Raw genomic sequence first — 20873 nt, forward strand, 5'->3', positions numbered from 1 at the left:
AAACGGAGTTGTGGGAAGAGCTGACACCCTGACAGATGAATTGGGAAGTCACTTCCACCCACGTTAGTTCAGGAGAGCAGTTGTTCCACAGCATATCAACAAAACTTGTTATTTACCATCCAAGATGGGTAATACTATCAGACTTGGAAACTTTTGGGAGTTTTGGCCAAGTGCCTTCTGTTTTCCACAGAAGACAACAGGTTTAGCTACTAAACTGAAGTTAAGGCAAACTGCTGAAGTTTGAGGGCCATGCACTTACCTAACAAAGTCAATTTACTTGCTACAGGTTTAAACAACATGACAGAGAAGAACCTTCTCTATGCAGGAAGGAGCAAAACAGCCAAGTGCATGACTTGAGCCAATCACACCCCTGCTACCCCTTTTCTTTTATAATATGGCCTCTCCTATACATCTTTAATCAACTGATAACAAATCCTAGACCAATTAAGAGCTGCTTTTTTCTTTTATGCTATATTGATAATAAGTGCAAACTGCTACTAAAGCTTACAATAAATATTTAAAGAACAGGTTAGCTATCAGCACAAATCAGTTAGTGTGCCCCAGCAGTGCTATTGAAATGACTTAAACCAAGCCTTGCATTACAGCTGTTACTCTTTAAATAAAAAAGGAGGCAGAAAGGAAGTTGCAAGTGCTGCCTTTATGCCTAAGTTTATATCCAGCACGGAAGTTTACTTTAAGCAAGATGTAGGAGGTAAAGGAAAGAAAACACAAAAACAAAACCTGAGCATCCCTTCAAGGCAACCTGGGTCAACTGAAGGCCATGGCTGGGGGTTGGACCAAGGTCCAGGAGGAAGCAGGTAGAGCCAGGCCCAGGCTGGAGGCCTTTAAGTGAAGCCTTTCCACACTGTGCCCCTTCAACAGCAGGGCCTGGGCTACTGCCAAAGGGACCACCTGAGAGATAACCCAGGAAAGGAAACAAACAGAATTGCCTCTTTCATTTCTGTTGTGAACAGTAACTAGTTAGCCAAGACATAATTTTTTTAAAATAATTATAATGCAATTAACTCGGGTACAGCCAAAGCTTCACAGGTATCTGATTTACATGATTTTTTCCACTTGCTAACTACAAAAAACTTGCCAAATTAAGCCATGAAATTCAGGCATGCACAAAATGGTCTCATTAAGGGTCAGGTTTAATAACTAGGACTCAGAGTCACCCTACAGCCCCAGTCACAACTCTTCCTCCTCAAATGTGAAGTTTTAGCCTCACTAAGAGAAGGCTTGGGATGTGTCAACCATGCCTGGCAGAAATAAAAAACACCCTGAAATTAAAGCTGGGCAAAAACTACTGATAATTAGTATCCTGCTAGTAAATATGAGAGGATGTGCACTAGCAGCAGCAGTACTTCCTCAGGGTAGGAGGGATGATGTCATGGCCGCACACCACAGCACTGTCGGCTGCTAACGGGACACTCCCTACAGCACCGCGGCCACACACTCGGCTGTCCTGCTATCACCAACCACTTTAGGAAGTGTTCAGAGAGACCTGCAATTAGCACAGAAACGCAGAATAACCATCAAACAAACGAAAATCAGGGGAAAATCAACAGAATAAAGGAAAAAAAAAAGCAGAAGAGACAGCTGTAACAGGGTGGCAAACAAAGCTCCAAAGCATGAAAGAGAGAAAGGAATGTGGTTAAAAAATCTCCCCGAAGGAAGAATACTCTGTACGCCCGAGCTCCAGCTGTTTGACTTGCCCTGCTCCCTCCTCCACTCCATTATCCACTCTGGCTGCGCTAATTTAACACAAACTGCCCGCCTGTGGCAACTGTTCAAAGGGGGGATTTCGGCAGAGCAGCCTCGGATGTGTCCAGGCCGCGAGTGCAGAAATGGAAAAACTTTGGGGGGGAAAGTTGAGGCCGCTTTTGGCGGGTCGCTTTGTGCCAGGAGCTTGGGAAGCTGCGAGGGAAGGAAAGCAGCAAGAGACACTCCCGCTGCAGCCCCGGGCTCTGCTGCCGCCTCCACACGCACCCGGCTCCCACCCCGCACCCAGATTCGCCCGCAGAAAGCTCTGCCCTCATCAATAAAGCCACACAACTCCCAGCAAGAGCACCCGACAGCCCCCCAGCTCACGGCACAGACAGGCAGGTCGGAAGAGTCAGGAGGATGGAAGAAAAGGAGGGAAAGGAATAAACCCGGCCTATGCTAAAGTCTGGAGGGCTGGATTTCCACAGGGAAGGTATTTCCACGTTTGAGATACTGCGGGGAGCGCTGCGAGGGTTTGGAAGTCACATATGCAGCCAAAATGGCGCTGAGAATAAAAATATAATTTAAAGGAAGGTCGCCATATTGTAAACAGTGAGGCAGGAGACACAGAGACAGCAACCTCCATTATTCCCAGCAGCTGCAGCAGCACGGAAGCGCTGGGAACGTCAGGCCTGGCGCAGAGACGCCCCCACTGCTCCCCCCTCTCCAGCCAGGGCCCTCCGGAGGGTCCCCCCCGAGCCTGGCACCCTTGGAGCGGGGTGAGGAGGGGAGGCTGCCCGCTGGGGGGGCGGAAGGCCGGGCAGGGGCAGTGCCAAGGCAGGCAGGCCGCGCAGCCGGCGGCCTCGCTCCTCCTCCAGGCCTCTCCTGCTGCTCGGCACAAAAAGAAAGGAGGGGGATGGACCCCCACCCCCCCCCGAAAGCAGACGGGGGGGTTCTCCTCGGCCGCTGGGCATCAGTCTCGGGGGAGACGGACCCGAGTGGGGTTTGCACCTCCTTTTTGTCCCTGCCTGCCCCACCCGGCCCCACGTCCCCCCTCCCCGGGACCTAACGGGAAGCGGGAGCGGCTGGAGGGCCGGTGCTCCGGGCAGAGCCGGAGGGACACAGCGCCGAGCCTTACCAGCACTGGAGGTGGAAAGCGGCCGGGCAGTGATCGCAGCACAGCAGATCCCCTCCTTCCTTGCAGCTATCGCAGCTATCGTGGTTAGTGGCCCTGCCACTTCGCCTGGGCTCCTTCTCGGGCCTCCTGCTCTTCTTCTCCCCATCTTCGCTCTTGGGGGGAGCCAGGAGGGCCTGGATTTGCTGCACATGCACACACAGACAGAGCGGGCTCTGAAGGGGTGCACGGAGCCCCGGCCGAGCCCGCCCCGCCCGCCCCGTGTCCGGCAGGGCCTCTCCGGGGGCCACCAGAGCCGCCTCCGTCCCTGTGCGCTTCCTTGTAAGGCCACGGGCCCGGGGGGTCCGTCGCCATCCGGCAGCCCCGCGGCCCCCCGGCCCGGCCGCCCCGCCGCGCCCCGCGCCTCACCTCCATGAGCCCCCCGGAGGTGTCCAGGTCGTACACGATCGTCTTGGTCTCCATCTTCTCCCACATTCATCCAGCCCGGGAGCGGCCCCGAGAGCCCCCCCCGGCGAGCGGGAGCGAGGCGGGGCCGTACGGCGGCCCCTCAGCGGCGGCTCCGCGTCGAGACGGCGGCAGCGGCGGCGGCGGCGGCGGGCGGGGGGCCGGGGGGCGCGGCACGGCGGGGGCGGGCGGGCGGCGGGGCCTATCCCACGGGCCGCTGCGGCTTGCGCGCCGTCCTCCTCCTCCTCCCGCCGTGCCCGGGGGCGGCCGCGGGGGGCCCGGCTGCCGCTGCCATGGCCGTGCGGGGGTGGCTGGCTGTGTGTGCGTGTGTCCGTGTGTCCGTGTGTGTGAGGGACGGGGGGCGGCGGCCCCGCGCCCGCCGCGGCCGCTCCGGCTCCGCGCACGCCCCGCGCACAGGCGGCGGCGCCGACGCTCCCGGCCCCGCGCGCACGCGCAGCCCGCGCCCCCGCCCCGCCCGCCGCGCGCATGCGCGAGCCCCGCGCCGCCCCCCCCCCCCCCCCCCCCCCCCCCCCCCGGGGCGGGCGCGGCGGCGGCGGGAGGGGGGGGCGGCGGGACGGGCGCGGCGCCACTGCGCATGCGCTGCCCGGCCCGCTCCGACCCCGCCCCTTCCCCGTTTGGCCCCGCCCCCGTCTCGCGCAGGCGCGTGGCCGCCGGCACGTCTCAGGGCGGGGCGGCCGGGACGGAGCGCGCACGGCGGTGACGTCACGACGCGGGGCGGGGCCGGCGCGGGCCGGCAGGGGGCGCTCGGCGGAGGCGGCGCCGCTTCGTTCAGTGACGTCATCGCGCGGAGACCACGCCCCTTAAAGCGGCAGCGCCCGCGGGTCGGGGGTGCGGGGGGTGCGGGGGGTGCGGGACCCCCGTGAGCGCCGCCCGCCCCGAGGGAGCAAAACGCCATCGCTTCTTCTAAAACACCAGTTTTTATTAATGAAACAACCAAAAGATGGGGAGGGGTGGTGTCCCCTCCATCCCGGGGGCGGCGCGGGCGGGACGCGGCGGGGCGGGCACGGGCAGGCCCGGTGCCCACCCCGACACCCCGGCGGGGAGGGGACCCCCGGGAGGGCGAAGCAAGCGGGGGCCGGGGGGACACGCAGCATGCGGGGGCACGGGGGACACGTCCCTGCGTGGCGGCGGTGCGGACACGGGGTGCGGGGGGACCAGCCCTGTGCGGGGGGCGAGGCCGGGAGGCACCCACGTGGCCATCCAGTCCCTCGCCCACCCCCGGGGCTTTGCCCCCTCCTCGCTGCAGCCCGGGGAGCCCCGTCCTGCCCTGAGGGTCCCGCAGCGCTGCTCCCCCTGTCTGTGCCCTCCTCCATCGCGGGGCTCCGGTGGCCCCGCGTGGGCCAGGAGAGGGCTGGGGGCGCCCGGAGGGCAGGAGGGGGCCGGAACCCCCCTGGCTCAGGGGTCGGGAGGGACAGGAGGGGACCGGGACCCCCCGGCTCAGCCCCCCATGAGCGCAGTGCGGGGGACTGGGTGACAGCGGGGCTCAGACAGATCCCGCGGGGGTCTGGGTGGGCTGGGGGTGGCAGGGGGGTGGCCGGTGCCCAGGTGGGTCCCGCCAAGCGCTGGCTGGAGTGTCCTCGGGACAGGCGAGCCCGAGCCGTGCCGGGGCCGGGGGCACGGGGAGCCCGGCGGGGGTGGCCGTGGTGCCCAGCTCCAGCTCCAGCTCCAGCTCCAGCTCCACGCTGCCCACGCCTAGATGGACACCTCATATTCTCTTGTGTCCTGCAAAGAAAACAGACTGCGAGGGGTTGGACACTGGGCAGTGTGACGGGGTGCCTGGGGCAGGGACAGGGCATCTCCCACCCCACAGGGACCTGGGGAAGTGGGTCCCCTGCCATGGGTGGTCCCTGGACAGATATTCAATCCTGTGTTTAGTTCCTGGATGGATGTCCTGTCTAATACATAGTGCCTGGGTGAATGTTCTAGCTGATGTGTGGTCTCAGGATACAAGTCCCATCCCCTGGCTGGGTCCTGGATGAATGTCCATGCTGTACAAGGCTCTGGGATGGATATCCCAGCTGGATATCCCACACCGATGTGTGGTGCCTAGATGGTTGTTGCACCCTCGGTGTGGTCTCTAGATGGAAGCCCCTTTCTGTGAGCAGCCCCTGGACAGATCCTTTATCCTGTGTGTGGTTCCTGGTTTGATGTCCATCCTGTGCATGGTCCCTGGGATGGTCCATCTCATGAATGATTCCTAAGTGGATATTCCACTCCATGCATAGTTCCTGGATGGATGACCTGTCTAATGCACATTCCCTGGAACACAACACCCCATCCCACGCCTGTCCCACCCCACACACAGCCCCTGGCACAGGTGCCCATGAGATGTGGGGGCCCCAGGGTGCCCAGCCCCAGCTGCAGGGGCCAGTACTTACTCCTGTCTCATAGGTGGGATTGTCAAAAGCTGACTCCACGGTGATGTGGTCATAGGGGTGGGAGCCGGCGAGGGGCAGCTGCAGGGCTGGCTTCCCCTGGAGCCTGTGGGGACAGGGCAGCTGCAGCGGGCACTGGGGGGCCGTGGGGACCCCATGGGGCAACAGGGGCCAGCGGGCCACTCACTTGGAGAAGTAGAGATAAATGCCCCCGATGAGCAGGGCCACCACCAGCACAGGCAGGAAGACAGCGATGGCAACGTTGGTGCCCTCCAGTGCTGTCCCCGAGGGCACGGCCTTGGCTACGGCTGCCCGGGAAAGTTGGGGTCTCACCGAGGGGACACCCCACACTGGCTGCAGCCTGGGTGCCCATCTGCACCCTGGCACCCCAACACTCCCGTGCCCTTACCATCCAGGTTGCGGTTGCTGTAAAACTCATCATAGGAGGCTGGAGAGGGTAGAAGAAAAAAACCACATCAGGGGTGAGAAGTGGGGTGCCGAGCAGTGCCACAGGGTGCTGGGGTGGGGGGTCCTCTCACCCGCCTTGCAGATGGGAGGGGAGCCGCTCCAGCGTGAGGGGTGCCCGGGCAGGCAGCGCAGGCTGCTCTCGCCCAGCAGGGCCCTGCCAGCGGTGCAGGAGAAGTGTAGGGTGGCTCCCGCCGGGTACAGCCGCCGCTCCGGGGTCTGCTGCCCGCCCGCCGGCACACCGGGGTTGTGGCAGGGCTCATATGTCTCTGCTGCAGGGCAGTGGTGTGGTGGCATCAGCACTCGCCATCAGCTTGGGGGACATGCCCAAGGAGGGGGAACCCAACTCACGGATGCACTTGGGGAGACGGTCACTCCACTTGGGCCCTCCCGCAGCACGGTCGTGGCAGGTGAGGGTCCCAGCGCCCGCCAGGATGTAGCCTTTGTCGCAGACGTACTGCACGGTGGCTCCCACCGGGAATTTAGGGTTGGAGACCACCCTGCGGCTGTGCTCAGCATCCCCAGGGTCCCGGCAGGTTGTCACTGCAGGAGGGAGTGACCAATGGTGACTGTGGTTGGGGATGCTCCACAGGGCAGGGGAACACTGCTGGGCACCACTCACCCCGCTCGCAGGAGGGCAGATCACCACTCCACGTCAGGTCCCAGTGGCACATCAGGAGGTCTGTGCCGGTCAGCTGGTAGCCCGGGTAGCAATGGAAGGTGACGACGGTGCCATGGAGAAGCTCTGGCTGTGAGGACGTCTTCCAGCCATTGGCAATTTCTGGCAGCTCAGGGCAGGTGTCGTTACGGGGGACCTCTGTAGGGATGGGGGATGAGCAGTGCAGTGGGGACACCAGGGACACTGGTAATGCCGTCCTGCCAGTGGGGCTCACCGGAGAAGTGGATGACAAAGCCCTGCCGATAGGCGAAGGCACCGGCACCGGGGTCAGACTGGAACTGGACGGTGACATCGGCGGTGGAGGCGTAGAGCTTGAAGCGGCCGCGGGCGCCCGTGTACTGGCCCAGGATCCGCGCCGTCAGGTCGTCCCCATCGTAGAAGGTCAGCATGTCCCCCGAGCCCAGCCGCAGCCTGGGGCAGTGGGGCCATGAGGGCGGGAGCTGCACAGTCCCCCTGTCCCACCATCCCCGTCCCGGGCCATCCCCACACTCACACACGGACGTCCAGCATGATGCGCTTGTCCTCCTCCACGTGCAGCCCCCAGATGCAGTCCTGGCCCTTGCCATACGCCTCTGGCCAGTTGGGTGACAGCACCACACCGGCTGTGTCTGTCAGCTCCCCGCTGCACACCGCTGTGGGCACACTCTGGGCTTGGCACCGGTGCAGGGCACCTGCCACAGCACCCTCCCTCCAGTGTCCAGCACCTAATCCGGCCCTGCCATGCCCATGGGCTTTGGCTCAAGCACACGCCATGACATGGGGGTTCCAGCATCTCTTATATCCCCTCCTCAGCTCCAGTATCCAGAGCCATTCCCAGCACCCCTGGCACCCTCCAGCTCCAGCACCCACTGAAGGCCCAGTTCCAGCCCCCATGGCCCCCAGGTTCTGGCACCCACCACGGCATGCTGGTTCTGTCTCGTTCCACTGTGGGTCACTGGGGTCGACGCACTCGATGATGGTGGAGCCCTGCTCCAGTGTGTAGCCAGGGTCACAGCTGAACTCCACGGTGGTGCCCACGGGGTACCGAGGGTCGCTGGCAGTGAAGTTTCCATACTTGACAAAGGGCTCATAGCAATGCCCCTGCTCGAAGGCTGCAGGCACAGAGGAAGGTCTGTAGGGGCCAGGCGGGCACAGGGATGTTTGGGAGCCCCACTATGCCCCAGCCCCATACCCTCATAGCGCAGCGCCATGCCCGCAGCAGCCCCACTGCTGTCGGTCGTGAGCTCCACGAAGAAGTGGCGCCCGGTGCTGAGCAGCCCCTCGATGGGCAGGTACTCCACCTCATAGGAGTCGTACACTGGCGGTGCCTCCACGTTGTTGCCATTGCGGATGATGAGCCTGCCAAGGCATAACAGGTGCAGGGTGCTGATGTGGCCATGGCCATCCTTGGACATGGTGACTGGCACCCACCCTTGGGCACAGCCAGTGGTATCTGCCTTGAACATGGCCAACAGCATCTGTCCTTGACAGTGGTCAGTGGCCAACAGAGGCCACACTTGTCCAGAGCCAATGACACCCATCCTTGAATACGACCAATGGTACCCAACCCTGGGCACACCCAATGGATTGCATCCTTGGATATGGCCAGTGGCACCCACCCACAGCCATGACCAACAGCCCAATCCTTGAATATGGCCAACAGCACTCATCTGTGAACACAGCCCTGTGCGGGGCTGCCCCAGCGTGCCCCTACCTCCCCAGGGCCAAACCTGTCATCATCCTCTGCCAGTGACACCTTCTCAAAGTGGAGGTGCAGGCGGTGGCCATCAGGCGCCTCCAGCAGCCAGTGGCACGTCAGGTTGTTGCTGTAGTTGCCAGGGAAGCCGGGTGAGACGATGCGTCCCACCGTGGCATTCCGGACTACCCCTCCACACGCGGCTGCAGAAGAGGGTCTGTCAGTGGCTGTGCCGTGCCGGCTGTTCCGTGCCCCCGCCATGCCGGTGCTTACCAAGGCAGAGGGGCTCGCGGGCGCTCCAGAAGGGGCGGGTGGCGTTGCGGCAGAGGAGCCGGCGGGCGCCCTGCAGCTGGTACCCCGTGGTGCAGCGGAAACGGGCATCCCCCCCGGGGTGAAGGCTGCTGACGGACACCTCCCCGAATGCCGGCCGTGCCGGGAAGGGGCAGCTCAGCAGGTAGGCTGGGGACAGGTGTGATGTTACCAAGGGCAAAGGGGCAACATACCCCTCCAGATCCCAGCACCCACTGCCCCAGCACCCCCTGAAAATGCCTGGGTGCTGCAGAACAGGGTGACACAGTGCCTATGGCTGCTGGGAATGATGCCAAATGAGCCCATAATTTTTCACACCAGTTAGCTCTCCATGAGCGTTCTTTGTCCGCTCAGTGCCCCCTTAACTTGCCATTGGCACAGATAAACTCATGGTGTGTTGCCACACACTGAATAAGGGCTGTATCAGTAGGGAAGCCCCAGGGGATACAAGGGAGTCTGTGCCCTATACCTTGGTAGTGAAAGTGGTAGGATCCAGGGCTGGGGGGCCGGGGGCTCTGGAAGCGAAGGGTGAGGAGGTTGGCTGGGCTGCGGATGACCTGGCCCCGCAGCAGGAAGGACTCGTTGGCCAGGAGGATGGGCTCCAGACCCCCTGTGCTCTCCACTGTCAGCGTCTCCCCCTCTGCCAGGCTGATGTTCTCCACCTGCAGGGGACACAGGTGTCACCACCGCAGCACTGCTGGAGGTCCTGGCACCCAGCTCGGAGCTGGGCCTTGAGTGGCTTCTCCATGGTCGATAGTGTGCTGGAGCTTGTCTGCAGAGGGCAGCGCCTTTCAAACATGGTTAGCAGTGCCATAAATCATCCCCCACGCCAAAAATCAGCTGGGCCTGGCCAGTGGCTCTGCTGGAGTGCCATGACACAGCCAGGCCCACGCCGACAGCCAGGTGTGCGCTCCAGCCCTCTGGAGCAATTTGCTATTAATGATGTTAATTAAGCCGTGCTGCGTGGTGAGGAGCAGCAGCACTGGTGAGTGTGGGCTGGAGCGGGGCTGATAGTGGAGATGCTGCCTTTGGTTCACCACCAGCTTTCAGCAAATCACAGCACTGCCCTGCAGCACCTTGAGCAGAGGGCCCAACAGAGATGGGGACACATGGCCACGTGCCACTGACAGCACAGCACGTGGCCTCAGCACAGCAGGATTTGCTGTCAGCTCTGCTCCTGGCAGATGGGCACTGGGTGTTCCTGGCTCTGCACCACAGCATAGCACCCGCTGGCGTTGCTTACACCTTCTCCACCAGGACTTCATTAATTAAATCTCACAGCACTTCTTTGTGGTGGGTGCCAGCCATGGCAGCTGGTGGGCATGGAGCATCCTGGAGCATCCCACCAGCTCATGCACCTCCATTTCTGTGCCGGGGCCTGCAGGTGGGCAGTGCCCTGAGCCAGCTCTGCTGGCTTGGGGGCACATCAATGGGAACAAGGACATGGACAAGACCATGTGTTTGCCACACCCTGCACAGCCACCCAGCCATGGCATGGAATAGGGGATATGCCACACTTGTCTGCAGGCACTTGGCACCCTGTCCCACCCGCAGCCCTTGGCTCACCTTGAGCTCCACGCCGTAGCCAGGGTAAACAGAGATGGTGTAGGTGCAGTCCAGGCTGCCATCATAGGGGGCACCAGCTGGCTCCGGGGACACCAACCAACCCTCAGGACCCGCCAGTGTCCGGTTACAGGGAGCTGGCAACAGAGGAGACAGCGGCTCAGGCCCACTCCACCTCGGCTCCACCTGACTCCCCCCCCAGCACTCACCTGGCCCCTGCAGGGTGGTGACAGTGGTGGTGGTGATGGTGGAGGTGGTCGTGGTTCCCTCCTCATCCCCAGGCACTACAGCGGCCCCTGTGCGGGGTGCCAGGGATGTGTTGGTAGTGGTGGGTGCCTGGCTGGAGGATTCAGTGCCTGACTCCGGCACCCCAGGGGGGGACCACGAGGGGTCAGCACCCCGCAGAGCCCCCCACGCCTCCCCCCATGGCCCGGGACGCCCTGCTGGTGTGGTCAGTGGGTCAGTGGGGAAGACTGGCCTGGGCAGGGCAGGAGTGTGAGGTGAGGGCTTGGGGGCTGGGGGGCCAGGGGCCGACTGAAGGGCAGTGGAGGGGAGGAGAGGGCCAGCGCCAGCAGGCAGGAATGGTGCCTGGGCCAGGTAGTCCTTCTTCAGGAATGCTTCGTGCAGCAGGTCCTCCAGCAGTGGGTGATGGTTGAGGATCTTCAGGGTGGGTGCCGTGCTCACGAAGTGAGCCTCTGCCTCCCGCTCTGCCGGAGTGGGCAGCACTGTCGGCTCGACCTCAGCGCTCTCTCCAGCCTTTCTTGCCAGCCCATTGAAGCCTGGAGAGAGGAAAGGATGTGGGACGCTGGGAACAGGTGGAGACTGCAGCGGTACTGGGGTCTGACAGGGAATGGGGAACTGGGGATGCACCAGGGACCGATGCTTCAGCACAGACCAACACTGTGCTCGATGTGGCACCTGAGACCTGTGGACTGATGCTGTGCCAGGTATGGGTGCAGCGCTGGGGACAGGTACTGCCCTGGGGAGCAATGCTGGTGCAGTACCACAGACCTGTGCTGCACTGGGCACTGATGCTGAACCAGGGATCAACATTACCCCATGGACTAACCTCTGACCACAGCCAGCGTCTCTCTGAGGCTGATGCTTCCCTGCACACCAACAGTCCTCCAAAACCAGGATGGAAAACAAGCTCATCGACCACGTCAAGTGGGACCCCACCAACCTCATCCCAGCATACCCTTCACTTGGGCAGCCCTGGCAATTAAGCCCTGGATAATTAATGCACAGCTGCAACTTGTACCATGTGAAGAGGTGCCCACCCCTCCCATGAGCCAGCTCTGGTGGGGACAGCCCTGAGGTCGGGTGTTCCTAGTCACAGGTTGTCCTTCTCCATGGAGGTGGCCATCCCATGCTGAGGATCCCCCAAGACCCTGCATCCTTGTAGTGCTGACATGTACACAATTGTCTTGGGTGCCATGACTGGCTGCACCGGGAATGTCACCAGAGCCTGGAGACTGGGACCCTGCTCCAGGCAACCAGTGCAATGAGTCTGCAAGGCTCAGCTCCTCTCCAGCCAGGCTGTCTCTGAGCGATGTCAATCTTCAGTGGAACCCCCCACCATCACCCCCCACCTCCCATCCACAGCCACGGGGATTCTCCTACCATAGCCCCGTGTCCCTTCCAAGCATTAGTCCCTGAGCAAACCCACAGTGTGCCCAGCCCAGCCACTTACAGCCTTTAGACCAAGAATAAAAGAGAATTTAATCAGCCCTAATGAGTCACCCAGCATCTCTCGCTCCTGGATCTGGCACAGCACTGTCCCCTCTCCTGCTGGGCACAGCTCCCCAGCCCCACCATGCCATGGCAGGGAGGATGCCATGGTAGCACCCAGCATCCCTCCGAGGCCTGGTGTGGGGCACGAGGCCACGGTAGCACATGGGCACGTCTTCCTGCTGTGCACAGGCACTGATGACACGATACTGCCAATTACCGGGTAATTATCCCGATCCCTAGCAGGGCAAGGCCCCATGAAGATTAATTACTCTGCTACTGCTGCTTTTAAGGGACTATTAAGAGACATTATCTTGGGTGTGCAGCGTGGTGGGGAGCCACTGGATGCTGGGAGGCATCCTCATCCCCCCTGCCACCCACCCTGTGTCTCCAACACCCCCCCTGCCCTCACCCTGGGACGGTAATAATGTCCCAGCCACAGCAGGGAAGGGAACATCTGCCTGCAGTGGTTCCAAAAGGTTCACTTGCCCCCCAGCAAGGCCAGAATTATGTTTTAATAGGATCCATTTATTAGAACATAAAAGTTAATGAGTTTATACTGAAGGGCGCCAAAATCTCTGTTAGGCTTTAATAGCAGATCAGTGCTCAGGGCTGGGCCCTGCACTGCTGTGGCTGCCCCATACAGTAAAGGCTGGGGTAGATATGACCACCTCAGCTCCCTGGACACTCCTGCCAAGGACATCACACCTACTCAGAGTGCTGGGGGGCAGAGTGGTCCCCACTGAGGTGACTGGAGGAGCCCAGACTCCACAGCAAGGATCCTACAACAGGTTGCATTTGGATACTGTGCACTCTGGGCTGGGCAGTGTGTAGGCACCAGGAACTGCCCTGGGTTTGTGTGGTGCTCGGGGTACCACTGGATGTTCCTGGCACCAGGGGATGCTCAGGACCCAGGATGCTCTTGGACCTCAAGGGATGCAGGATGCTCGGGCCACCATGGGGAGGCAGTGGGTGCCCAGCTGCTGCCACCCACGCCTCTCGAACACCACAGGATTAGGGCCTCCACCTCCACAGATGTCTCTAAGCAGCTTATCTCCAGTGCCACAGCTATGTCCCTCCCCTGTCCCTAAGGTGACCAGAGACTGCTGACATGGGACCCAGCTATCTGTCAGCTGCCCCTCCAGGCCCTGGCACCCAGCAGGGACCCTGCAGAGTTCGGGGTGGACACAAACTCTTGCAAAGGGGCTGTCAGGTCCCCATTGTGCCTGTCAGGGTCCCTCGGCAGGTCTGCCACGTCCCCATGGCTGCAGCCAGGACGGGGTCCTAATCCCTCCCCTCGACTTTAGGGGGCGGGGGTTTCTGAACGGCAGGAGGGAGCTGCGGGAGTCTAATCCGGCAGGGATCGATGCTGCCTGCTGTCACAAATAAATAAATAAGGCGGCACGCGGCCGCCCGGGGAGCACCGATCGATGCTGCCTGCCAAGAAAGAAATAACAGAGCGCCCAGCTCAGGGAGGGCACCGGGCACGGCCCTCGGTGGCCCCAGGAGCCCCACAGTACGTGGCACAGCAGTGTTCCATGCCTCAGTTCCCCCTTCTGTAGGAGGGGGCAGGCGGGAGTGGACTCGACCACAGGGGGAAAGCCTCACAGGATTCCAGGTTTATTTTCCAATTTAAAATCCAATCTGGCTTTACCCCCATGGCCAGGGCTGGCAGCTGTGATGAATGAGCTGTCAGGCAGCCAATGCCATGCTCCCCCACCCACAGCCTCCACGGTCCCTCACCCATGGCCCCCAGCCCCCCAACTGCTCCCACACCCCAAAGCAAGCAGAGGAGGGGAAACGTGCCCTGTTGATGCCAAATCCCCATCTGTTCCCTGTCCTGGTGTTCCTGTGGACCCCTAGCAGGGAGCAGGGCTTGCTTCCAGGTGGAAAGGCCTTGTGGGCAGGAGCAGGCAGGGAATACAGGTGGGTGCAGGTGGTGGGTGTGCAGGTGCAGGCAGCGTGGGAACGTAGGCCATGTCAGGATGCAGGCAGGGGTGGGTGTGCATAGGCAGGAGCACACAGTTTGAAGGTGCAGGCAGGTGTGGATGGACACAGGCAGGACTCTGCAGCCAGCTCCCCTGCCACCCAGCCGACACCAGTGGCATGCAGCCAAACCACTGGCACCCAGTGGGGTGAGCTGAGAATCCCTTTGGCACCTATGTCTGCATCCATGTCCTGACAGCCCATGACCACCTCCACCCTGGCACCGTTGGTGACCTCAGAAGCCCATGGTCAAGCTGAGGCTGTTAGAGCAGCTGGGAAGGGGACCCAAGGGGGCCAGGGACACTGCCAGTGAGTGTGGCCGCCAGCCCTGGCAGCTACCAGAGAAGCTCTGCTTTAATATTCATGGCAGCACTGGCAGGGAAGCGTTTGACCTTGTATGTTTTGCGATTCTCCTTGAATTGAACAGTCATTTACCCGCTGACACATGTCACGTCACCGCAGTCGGTTCCCTGGAGCACCGCGGTGCCGAGCGCCGGCTGACACATCGAGCACCCCAACATCGCCGACAGCGGGTGGGTGCGAGGGCAGAGCAGGCGAGCAGCAGAGTGCCATCCCTGGGGCTTTCCTCCCTCTCCCCCGGTGGATGCCAATGGAGCCCTTGTCCCCTCCTCATCACCATGCCCATGTAAACCCAGTTCCCTGATCTCCCTGCAGAGCTAAGGGGTTTGTACAGCAATTTCCCTGCATGGCGGCAGCAGTGATAAATTGTATGTCTGCTGCTATTTCAGACCCAAGCACTGTGTGGTGCCATGTACCCCCTCCCTGTGCTGACAGCACCCAAATCAGCCTCTCCAGCCCTGTTATCAGGATCCCCTGTGATGGAGACCCTGCTGCTGGGCAGCACCTGCTCTGTGACAGCCCCACACGGGGCTCTGTGCAAGCTCTGGACTCCCCCAGGACCCAGCGCAGCTCACCCCTCTGTGTGACAGAGGAGCACCCAGCCCTTGGACCACTCCTGGGTTCTGGAGCTGCCTGCCCAGCACAGGCAGGAGTCAGGCAGGGGAGCAGAGCCACGCTGCCCTACCAGCTCCCACCTCCCCTTCCCTGCCTGCTGCCAGTGACAGTAATTGAAATCGGTTGCGGGAGGCGAGCGAGAGCTGCTTGTCGGGCTCCGCGCTGGGCTGCTCAGCCATGTCATCCTTCCCGCAGACACCATTCCCTCCCATCGCCGCCTGCTCCCGTCGGAGCCAGAATCCCAGCTGTGCCCAGCACTATGTCCCTTCCAGCCAACCCCACACCCTGCCCCATCACCGCTCTGCCTATCGGGTGAACCCTCCATTTCTAGAAGCCACCGGGGGCTGATGCCCTGGCCACATTCCCCCTTGCTGCCACCTCCCTGGGCAGCTGGGTACCACTGGAGCCAGCCCTGCCCCAGCATTACCACGCGCATCACCCAGCAGCAGCTGATCTGGCATTTCAAACACCTCTCTCCATTTTTGCAGGGTCAGAGCAACATTCTTGCGGCTGATTAATATTTGATCCCTTCAGCGCAGCTCGTTACTGCATTTAAATTATATATGTAATAATTCCTCCTGGCACAGTGAGCGTGTGGACTGGCTCCTGATGCTTCTCCTGCAGGCTGGAGATCGAGCACTTCCCCAGCCTTGGCCAGTGGGACCCCTCTGGCACCTTGGAAGACATGATGAGCAGTGCCAGGTCTCAGCAAAGGCAGGCTGACAGCAAGCCAGGCAGATAGAGGCATCGCCAGCTGTCTCTGGCAGGTCCAGACGGCCCCTTCACCCACCCAAGATGGCCATGGTGGGAGCAGTGCTGGTCCTCCAGTTCACCCCAGCTCCTGGCAGCAGGAGGGAGGGCTGCTGCCTCTCGTGAGCTCCTGCCTGCGACTGGAGGGAATCCATTACCTCCCTGGTTATAGGCAGCTTTCAGAGGCAATCTTTCAATTGTGCGCATTTAAAGAATTGATTGGAGGCAAAATTATCCTCTCCCGTCAGAGCCGCTGGAGTCACAACTTCATCCACCTCCCCTGGGGGCTGTTGGTGCTCCTGGGAGACCCCGCAGCCAGGGTCAGCCCCCAGCCCCCACCCTGGCATGGGGCTGCACATGGGCAAACAGCTCTAGAGAGCCCCGTGCCAGCCTGGGGGTTCCACTGGCAGCACAGGCGAGGGATCTCCCCACTGCTCCACACCAGGCCTGGGGGTGCCCTTGCCATGTCCTTGCCCAAGCATTTTTGCACCTCATTTTCCCCACATTCCTACTGCTCTGTCTCTGCCTGGCAGCCCTGCCTGGCACAGCACCCTGTGCCGAATTCATTCCCAGCACCGCAAACCCTCAGGCGATCCCTGCGGCAAAGAGGCTCCTGGGGAAGGGAGGGGACGCTTGGCTCAGCCTGTGCCCCTCGGCCCCACGGGACAGCCCTGCCCTCCCGTTCTCTGGCTTAGGAGTATTATCCAGATAATCCTGGCCTGGTGGCACGGCAGCGTGGCGGGGACGAGCTCCTCTGAGGCACGCAGAGCACGAGCACACGCGCCGTTAATTACTGGAGCAGACGCCTGCCTGCTGCCAAGCCCCCTCCCTGCACTGAGACCCCGACCAGCACCCACACACCCGGGGGCACCCTGCTCCCTGAATACACCTTCCCCATAGGCACAGTGCCTCTGGCTGAAGGGTGGATGCTGTGGCACAACTCATGGGGGCACAGGCAGGCCCTGCCACAACCCACAATGCTTCCCATTGCCCCAGGCCAACAGGACCCCAAATTACAAGGACCTGCCTTCAGTGTGGCTAAGATGACCCCTTCAAAAATGCCCAGTCTGCCATGGCTTTGGAGAGCTGGGGACGGGGTTTGCAGTGGGACAAAGGGAACGGAGCCATGCCTGGCACTCTACCACCCAACTCCAGCAGCACTGCAGGGTCCAGAGCCCATTTTCTGCTGGGACAAATCCCTATGGGCACCAGGGGCTGCTGCTGCCCCATGGCTGGGGAAGAAGAGAGACAGGATCAGACCCTGCATTGCCAGCACTCAGGGGGCATCACCAAGCCCCCCAGCCTAAGGGGGTCCAAGGCCCCATGTCCTCATGTCCCCCAGACCCACAGCTCATCCCCATCACACACAGCCCATCGATGCCAAGACAAGGCCATGGCAACACTGAACATGGTGGTGCTGCATGAAATTGGGGTTCTGCCTGGAACTCTGCCTTGTAGGGGACAGGGAGCTGGGAGCTGAGCCCCACAGGCAGCTGCCACCACATGACAGGGGGCACAGCATGGGCAAGGCCCCAGGGGTCCCAGCCATGGGAAAAGCTAAGCACCTCCCAGGGTATCCCTACTTCTAAGACTCTGGGAAATGCACACGCAGAGTTTAATTAACTATATTGATATTCAGAAATTAGGGGACTGACTAAAGGTAATTGCTCATTAGAAATCATTAAACTGACACAGTAAGCATCAACCTCCCATGGGGGAAACCTGCCCTACCCAGAGCCCTGCTCCCAGAACAGAGCTGGCGACTCAGGCTCCCCTCCAGCCTCACTGCCACTCCGGCAGGGCGGGCAGTGGGGGCATTGCCCCACTTGCTGCCCCCATCCACCCCTTTGACAGGGAAGAAGGCTGTGGCAGAGCCCCAGGCGGCAGAGCAAGCCGGGAATAGCAGCGGGCGCAGGGCCACGGCGCCCTTCCCGGCTGGGCTCCGCTGCCAGATGGGGAGTTTATGTAACTCCCCGCGCGGCTGTGCCTGCGGCCGGTGCCCGCATCCCGCATCCTGCATCCCACCGCGGCAACAGGGCTGCACCACGACCCGCCCATCGCCCCGTGCATGGCCACAGAGGGCCGGGGCACCTCAGTCCCTGACAGGCCTCCCCAAGTCTCGGAGGTCCTCAATGCTATTTTTGGGTCAGTGGAGCCATGAGGCATCGAGGCGCCCCATGGGTGGCAGAGCCAAGAAGCCGAGCTGGGTGTTGGCTGCTTTCCTTGGGAAACACCAACACCGGCCATCCCTGCGTCCCCCACGCCCCTGCCGGAGCCGGAGGGGTCACCCCAAGGTGGGGGGGAGAAGAGGAAAATGCCCCCAGTGCCCCCCAGCGCCGCGGTGGGGACTGCCCGGAGGGAGCGGCTCACGGTGCGGTCAGACAGGGCAGCTCGAAGGGCTCGGTGGGCGCGGGTCCCGCCGGGCGCTGCCGTGCCTGCCCAGCCCCGGTGCGGCGGCGCCCTCGCTCCCTCCCTCCCCATGGCCGCCCGCACGGCCGGAGGGGCTGCCACGGAGCTCGCCGGGGGCGGTGTTGCACCAGCCCGGCCGCCACCGGCTCCGCGCGTCCCGGGGGGCGGAGGGGCGGAAAACGGGGCCGTGCGGGAGGGTGAGTCTCGGTCCAGCGGGGGGGATCGGGGCGCGCCCCCGCCGCACCGGGGGCGAGCACGAGTTGGCAAAGTTTGGCTGCGGCGGCGGAGGCGGCTTGAAGGCACCGGTGGCGGGGGCGGTGGGTGCGCACGGCGGGGGTGACCGGGGATGTCGGGCGGCGCTTACCGTGTGCCGGGGCACGGAGCAGCGCGGCGAGCAGCGGCAGCAGCAGCGCGGGCGGCGGGCCCATGCCGGCGGTCAGCACCGCGGACAGCTCCGAGCGGCGGCGGCGGCGGCGCCCCGAGCGGCGCCCGCCGATACCGGGCACGGCGGGGCCGTAATGCTCCGAGCGCGGCGCACGCCAATCCCGCGGAAGGAGGGGGGGCTCTCCCCGCCTCCCCCCACCCCTCCCGCCGTAATTCTCCGAGCGCGGCGCACACCAATCCCGGGAACGCGGGGAGCGGCTCCCTGCCTCTTCCTCGCCTCCCGCGGCAATGCTCCGAGGGCTGCGCTCGCCAGTCCCGGGGACAGGGCGGGGGGGCGGCCGTAATGCCCCAAGTGAGGCGCTCGCCAATCTCAGGGACGGGGGGGTCTCTTCGCCTCCCCCACCGCCGTAACTCTCCGAGCGCAGCATCCTCCAATCCCACAGGCTGGGAGGGGGGGTGCTCTTCCCTGCCATCCCACCCCCACGCCGTAACTCTCTGAGTGGGGCGCCTCAAAATGCTGGGAGACGAAGGTTGGGGGAGGGGAATCTCCTAACGCCCCCTCCCTTCCTGAATCTCGGCGACTCTCCGGGCTAGGGAGCCTTCTACGGCTCTGGGAAAGGTCCTCAGTGCTCACCCCATCATATTCCGCCTCCCCACCATGCTGCACTCTCCAGGACGCTCATCACAATCTCCCACAGGTGCCTTTCCCCACCCCTAAATAGCCCAGATTAGGGCCGGGTACATCATTCCCCCAAAGCAGAGACACCTGGATGTGGAACATCCCCCACAGCAGAGGTGGAACCCTATTCCTTTTGGGGGGTACAACAGTCCCCCCCCAGCCTTGCCTGGGGGTCCCGGGGGGCAGCCAGCCCTGCAGTGGGCAGATGGCGTTGGCACCGGCACCGAGCGGCTTCACGCTGGCTGATGGACGGCTCTTGCGGGTGTTAAAAATATAAGAAAACAGCTCTTTGTTTAATCACCCCCTCTCGCTGCCTGCAAAAGCCCAGATGGCTCTGCCTCGCCGGATCCCGCCCAGCCCGGCCAGCCGCACGCGCAGCCCACGCAGCCAGCACCGGTGCGGGGTATTTTTAATCCCAGGTCCTGCTTTGCTGACACACATCATTCCTGTTATGGAGAATGGCAAACCATTTGCTTCATGGACTGGCATGGGGAGAAAAGGGCAGTGGCCAGGCCCGTGGAATGGGCTGTGTGCCAGCAGCCCCATGGCTGCAGTGGGATGGGGGTTGGCAATGATGCCAGCCAGCATCCTTCTCATCCCAGGGGTGCTGCCAGCTCTTCCACAAAGCACTTTCAGATCTAACCCCAAAACTTTGATCCGCCAGTAGCTCCATTAATGTTTAATGCAGCAAAGCCCTGGTAGGGCTCGGAAGATGAGCATTTTGAGGCCAAACTGAAGTTTCTAATATTATGATATTCAAATCATTTTAATCCGCCCGATGCTTCTCCAGGCATGTACCTGGACTGCTAATAAGGGGCTTCCTTCAGCAGCTGTTGGTTTTGACAAAAAACAAACAATCCTTTGCAGGTGCCATCAGAGCATCAGGAATGGCGAGGACTGGGGAGGAAAATGGGGCCAAATGTGGCTGGAGCCAGCACGCTGTGGTTGGGCAAGAAGGAGGCTGTGGACTCCTCAGCTCCTTGGGGAATGATGGTGCTCCCTAATTCTTTTTTGAATGCTGTTTGGGCCTTGGAGGAGTATGATGCCAGCATAGCTGGATGGCGGGACTTTGGGCAGCTTCAGCTGCCATCCCAGTGTGCAGCAGGGGCAGTGGGTGCAGTGAGTGCAGAGTCCAGCACCCATCAAGCCACGGCTGATCCCTGCCTGGACTTGACCAAAGTCCCCCATTTCCCCAGCCCCACGTGGACCTGAGCTGGGGCAGCTTCTGCAGCCCGTGCCCAAACCCCCCTATCCCCCTCCCTATGCCATTGCCAGTCCTGAGTTTTCCCATCCATCCACCCAGCCCACACAGGGAATATTTCATTTTTACTGAGCTCTCCTGACCCGTATCGGCTGCTTAGGGAAATGGATTTCTTGCTGCCATGAGATTGTTTCCAGTTAATATAAATGGGTGAAGAGGATATGGCAGTGAAGACAGAGACCCTGGCACAGGACTGGGGGACCCCCACAAAAATTCACCCCAAGGCAAGATGAGGCAGCTGCTTTTTGGGGTCTGGGGTGCAGACCTCCCTCATGCCTGGGATCAGCCCTGGTTGGGGTCACCTGTAGAATGAAAGAAATGGCTT

General features: G+C 61.9%; 2 protein-coding genes across 5 annotated transcripts in view; both read right to left on the reverse strand.

Annotated features, from left to right (window-relative positions):
• PHF12 (PHD finger protein 12) overlaps positions 1-3410 on the reverse strand; it is a 31585-nt gene extending 28175 nt beyond the window's left edge. The window contains exons 1-2 of the mRNA XM_071575078.1: positions 3251-3410; positions 2846-3027 (exon numbers count right to left, since the gene is read on the reverse strand). Of these exons, the coding sequence (XP_071431179.1) occupies positions 2846-3027; positions 3251-3316 (248 nt within the window). The 5' untranslated portion in view covers positions 3317-3410. The remainder of the gene's footprint in view (positions 1-2845; positions 3028-3250) is intronic.
• A 795-nt stretch (positions 3411-4205) lies between these two features.
• Positions 4206-18908, reverse strand: SEZ6 (seizure related 6 homolog). Of its 4 annotated transcripts, none has more exons than XM_071575218.1 (17): positions 18589-18908; positions 10583-11152; positions 10377-10510; positions 9280-9472; positions 8775-8960; positions 8536-8704; positions 7998-8164; positions 7723-7917; positions 7320-7458; positions 7041-7237; positions 6770-6964; positions 6499-6690; positions 6222-6416; positions 6092-6130; positions 5870-5990; positions 5686-5788; positions 4206-5029 (listed from the first exon to the last, which is right to left on the reverse strand). In XM_071575218.1, exons 1-17 carry the CDS (start codon positions 18650-18652, stop codon positions 5000-5002), a joined length of 2889 nt encoding a protein of 962 aa, XP_071431319.1. In that variant the 5' UTR covers positions 18653-18908; the 3' UTR covers positions 4206-4999. The 4 variants fall into 4 exon arrangements, with proteins under 4 accessions (XP_071431319.1, XP_071431318.1, XP_071431317.1 ...); XM_071575217.1 differs by having other exon boundaries at positions 4206-5045; XM_071575216.1 differs by having other exon boundaries at positions 6222-6419; positions 18589-18875.
• Positions 18909-20873: the final 1965 nt, after the last annotated feature.

The sequence above is a fragment of the Pithys albifrons genome, chromosome 21, assembly GCF_047495875.1.
Source record: "Pithys albifrons albifrons isolate INPA30051 chromosome 21, PitAlb_v1, whole genome shotgun sequence".
Taxonomy (NCBI): Eukaryota; Metazoa; Chordata; class Aves; order Passeriformes; family Thamnophilidae; genus Pithys; species Pithys albifrons.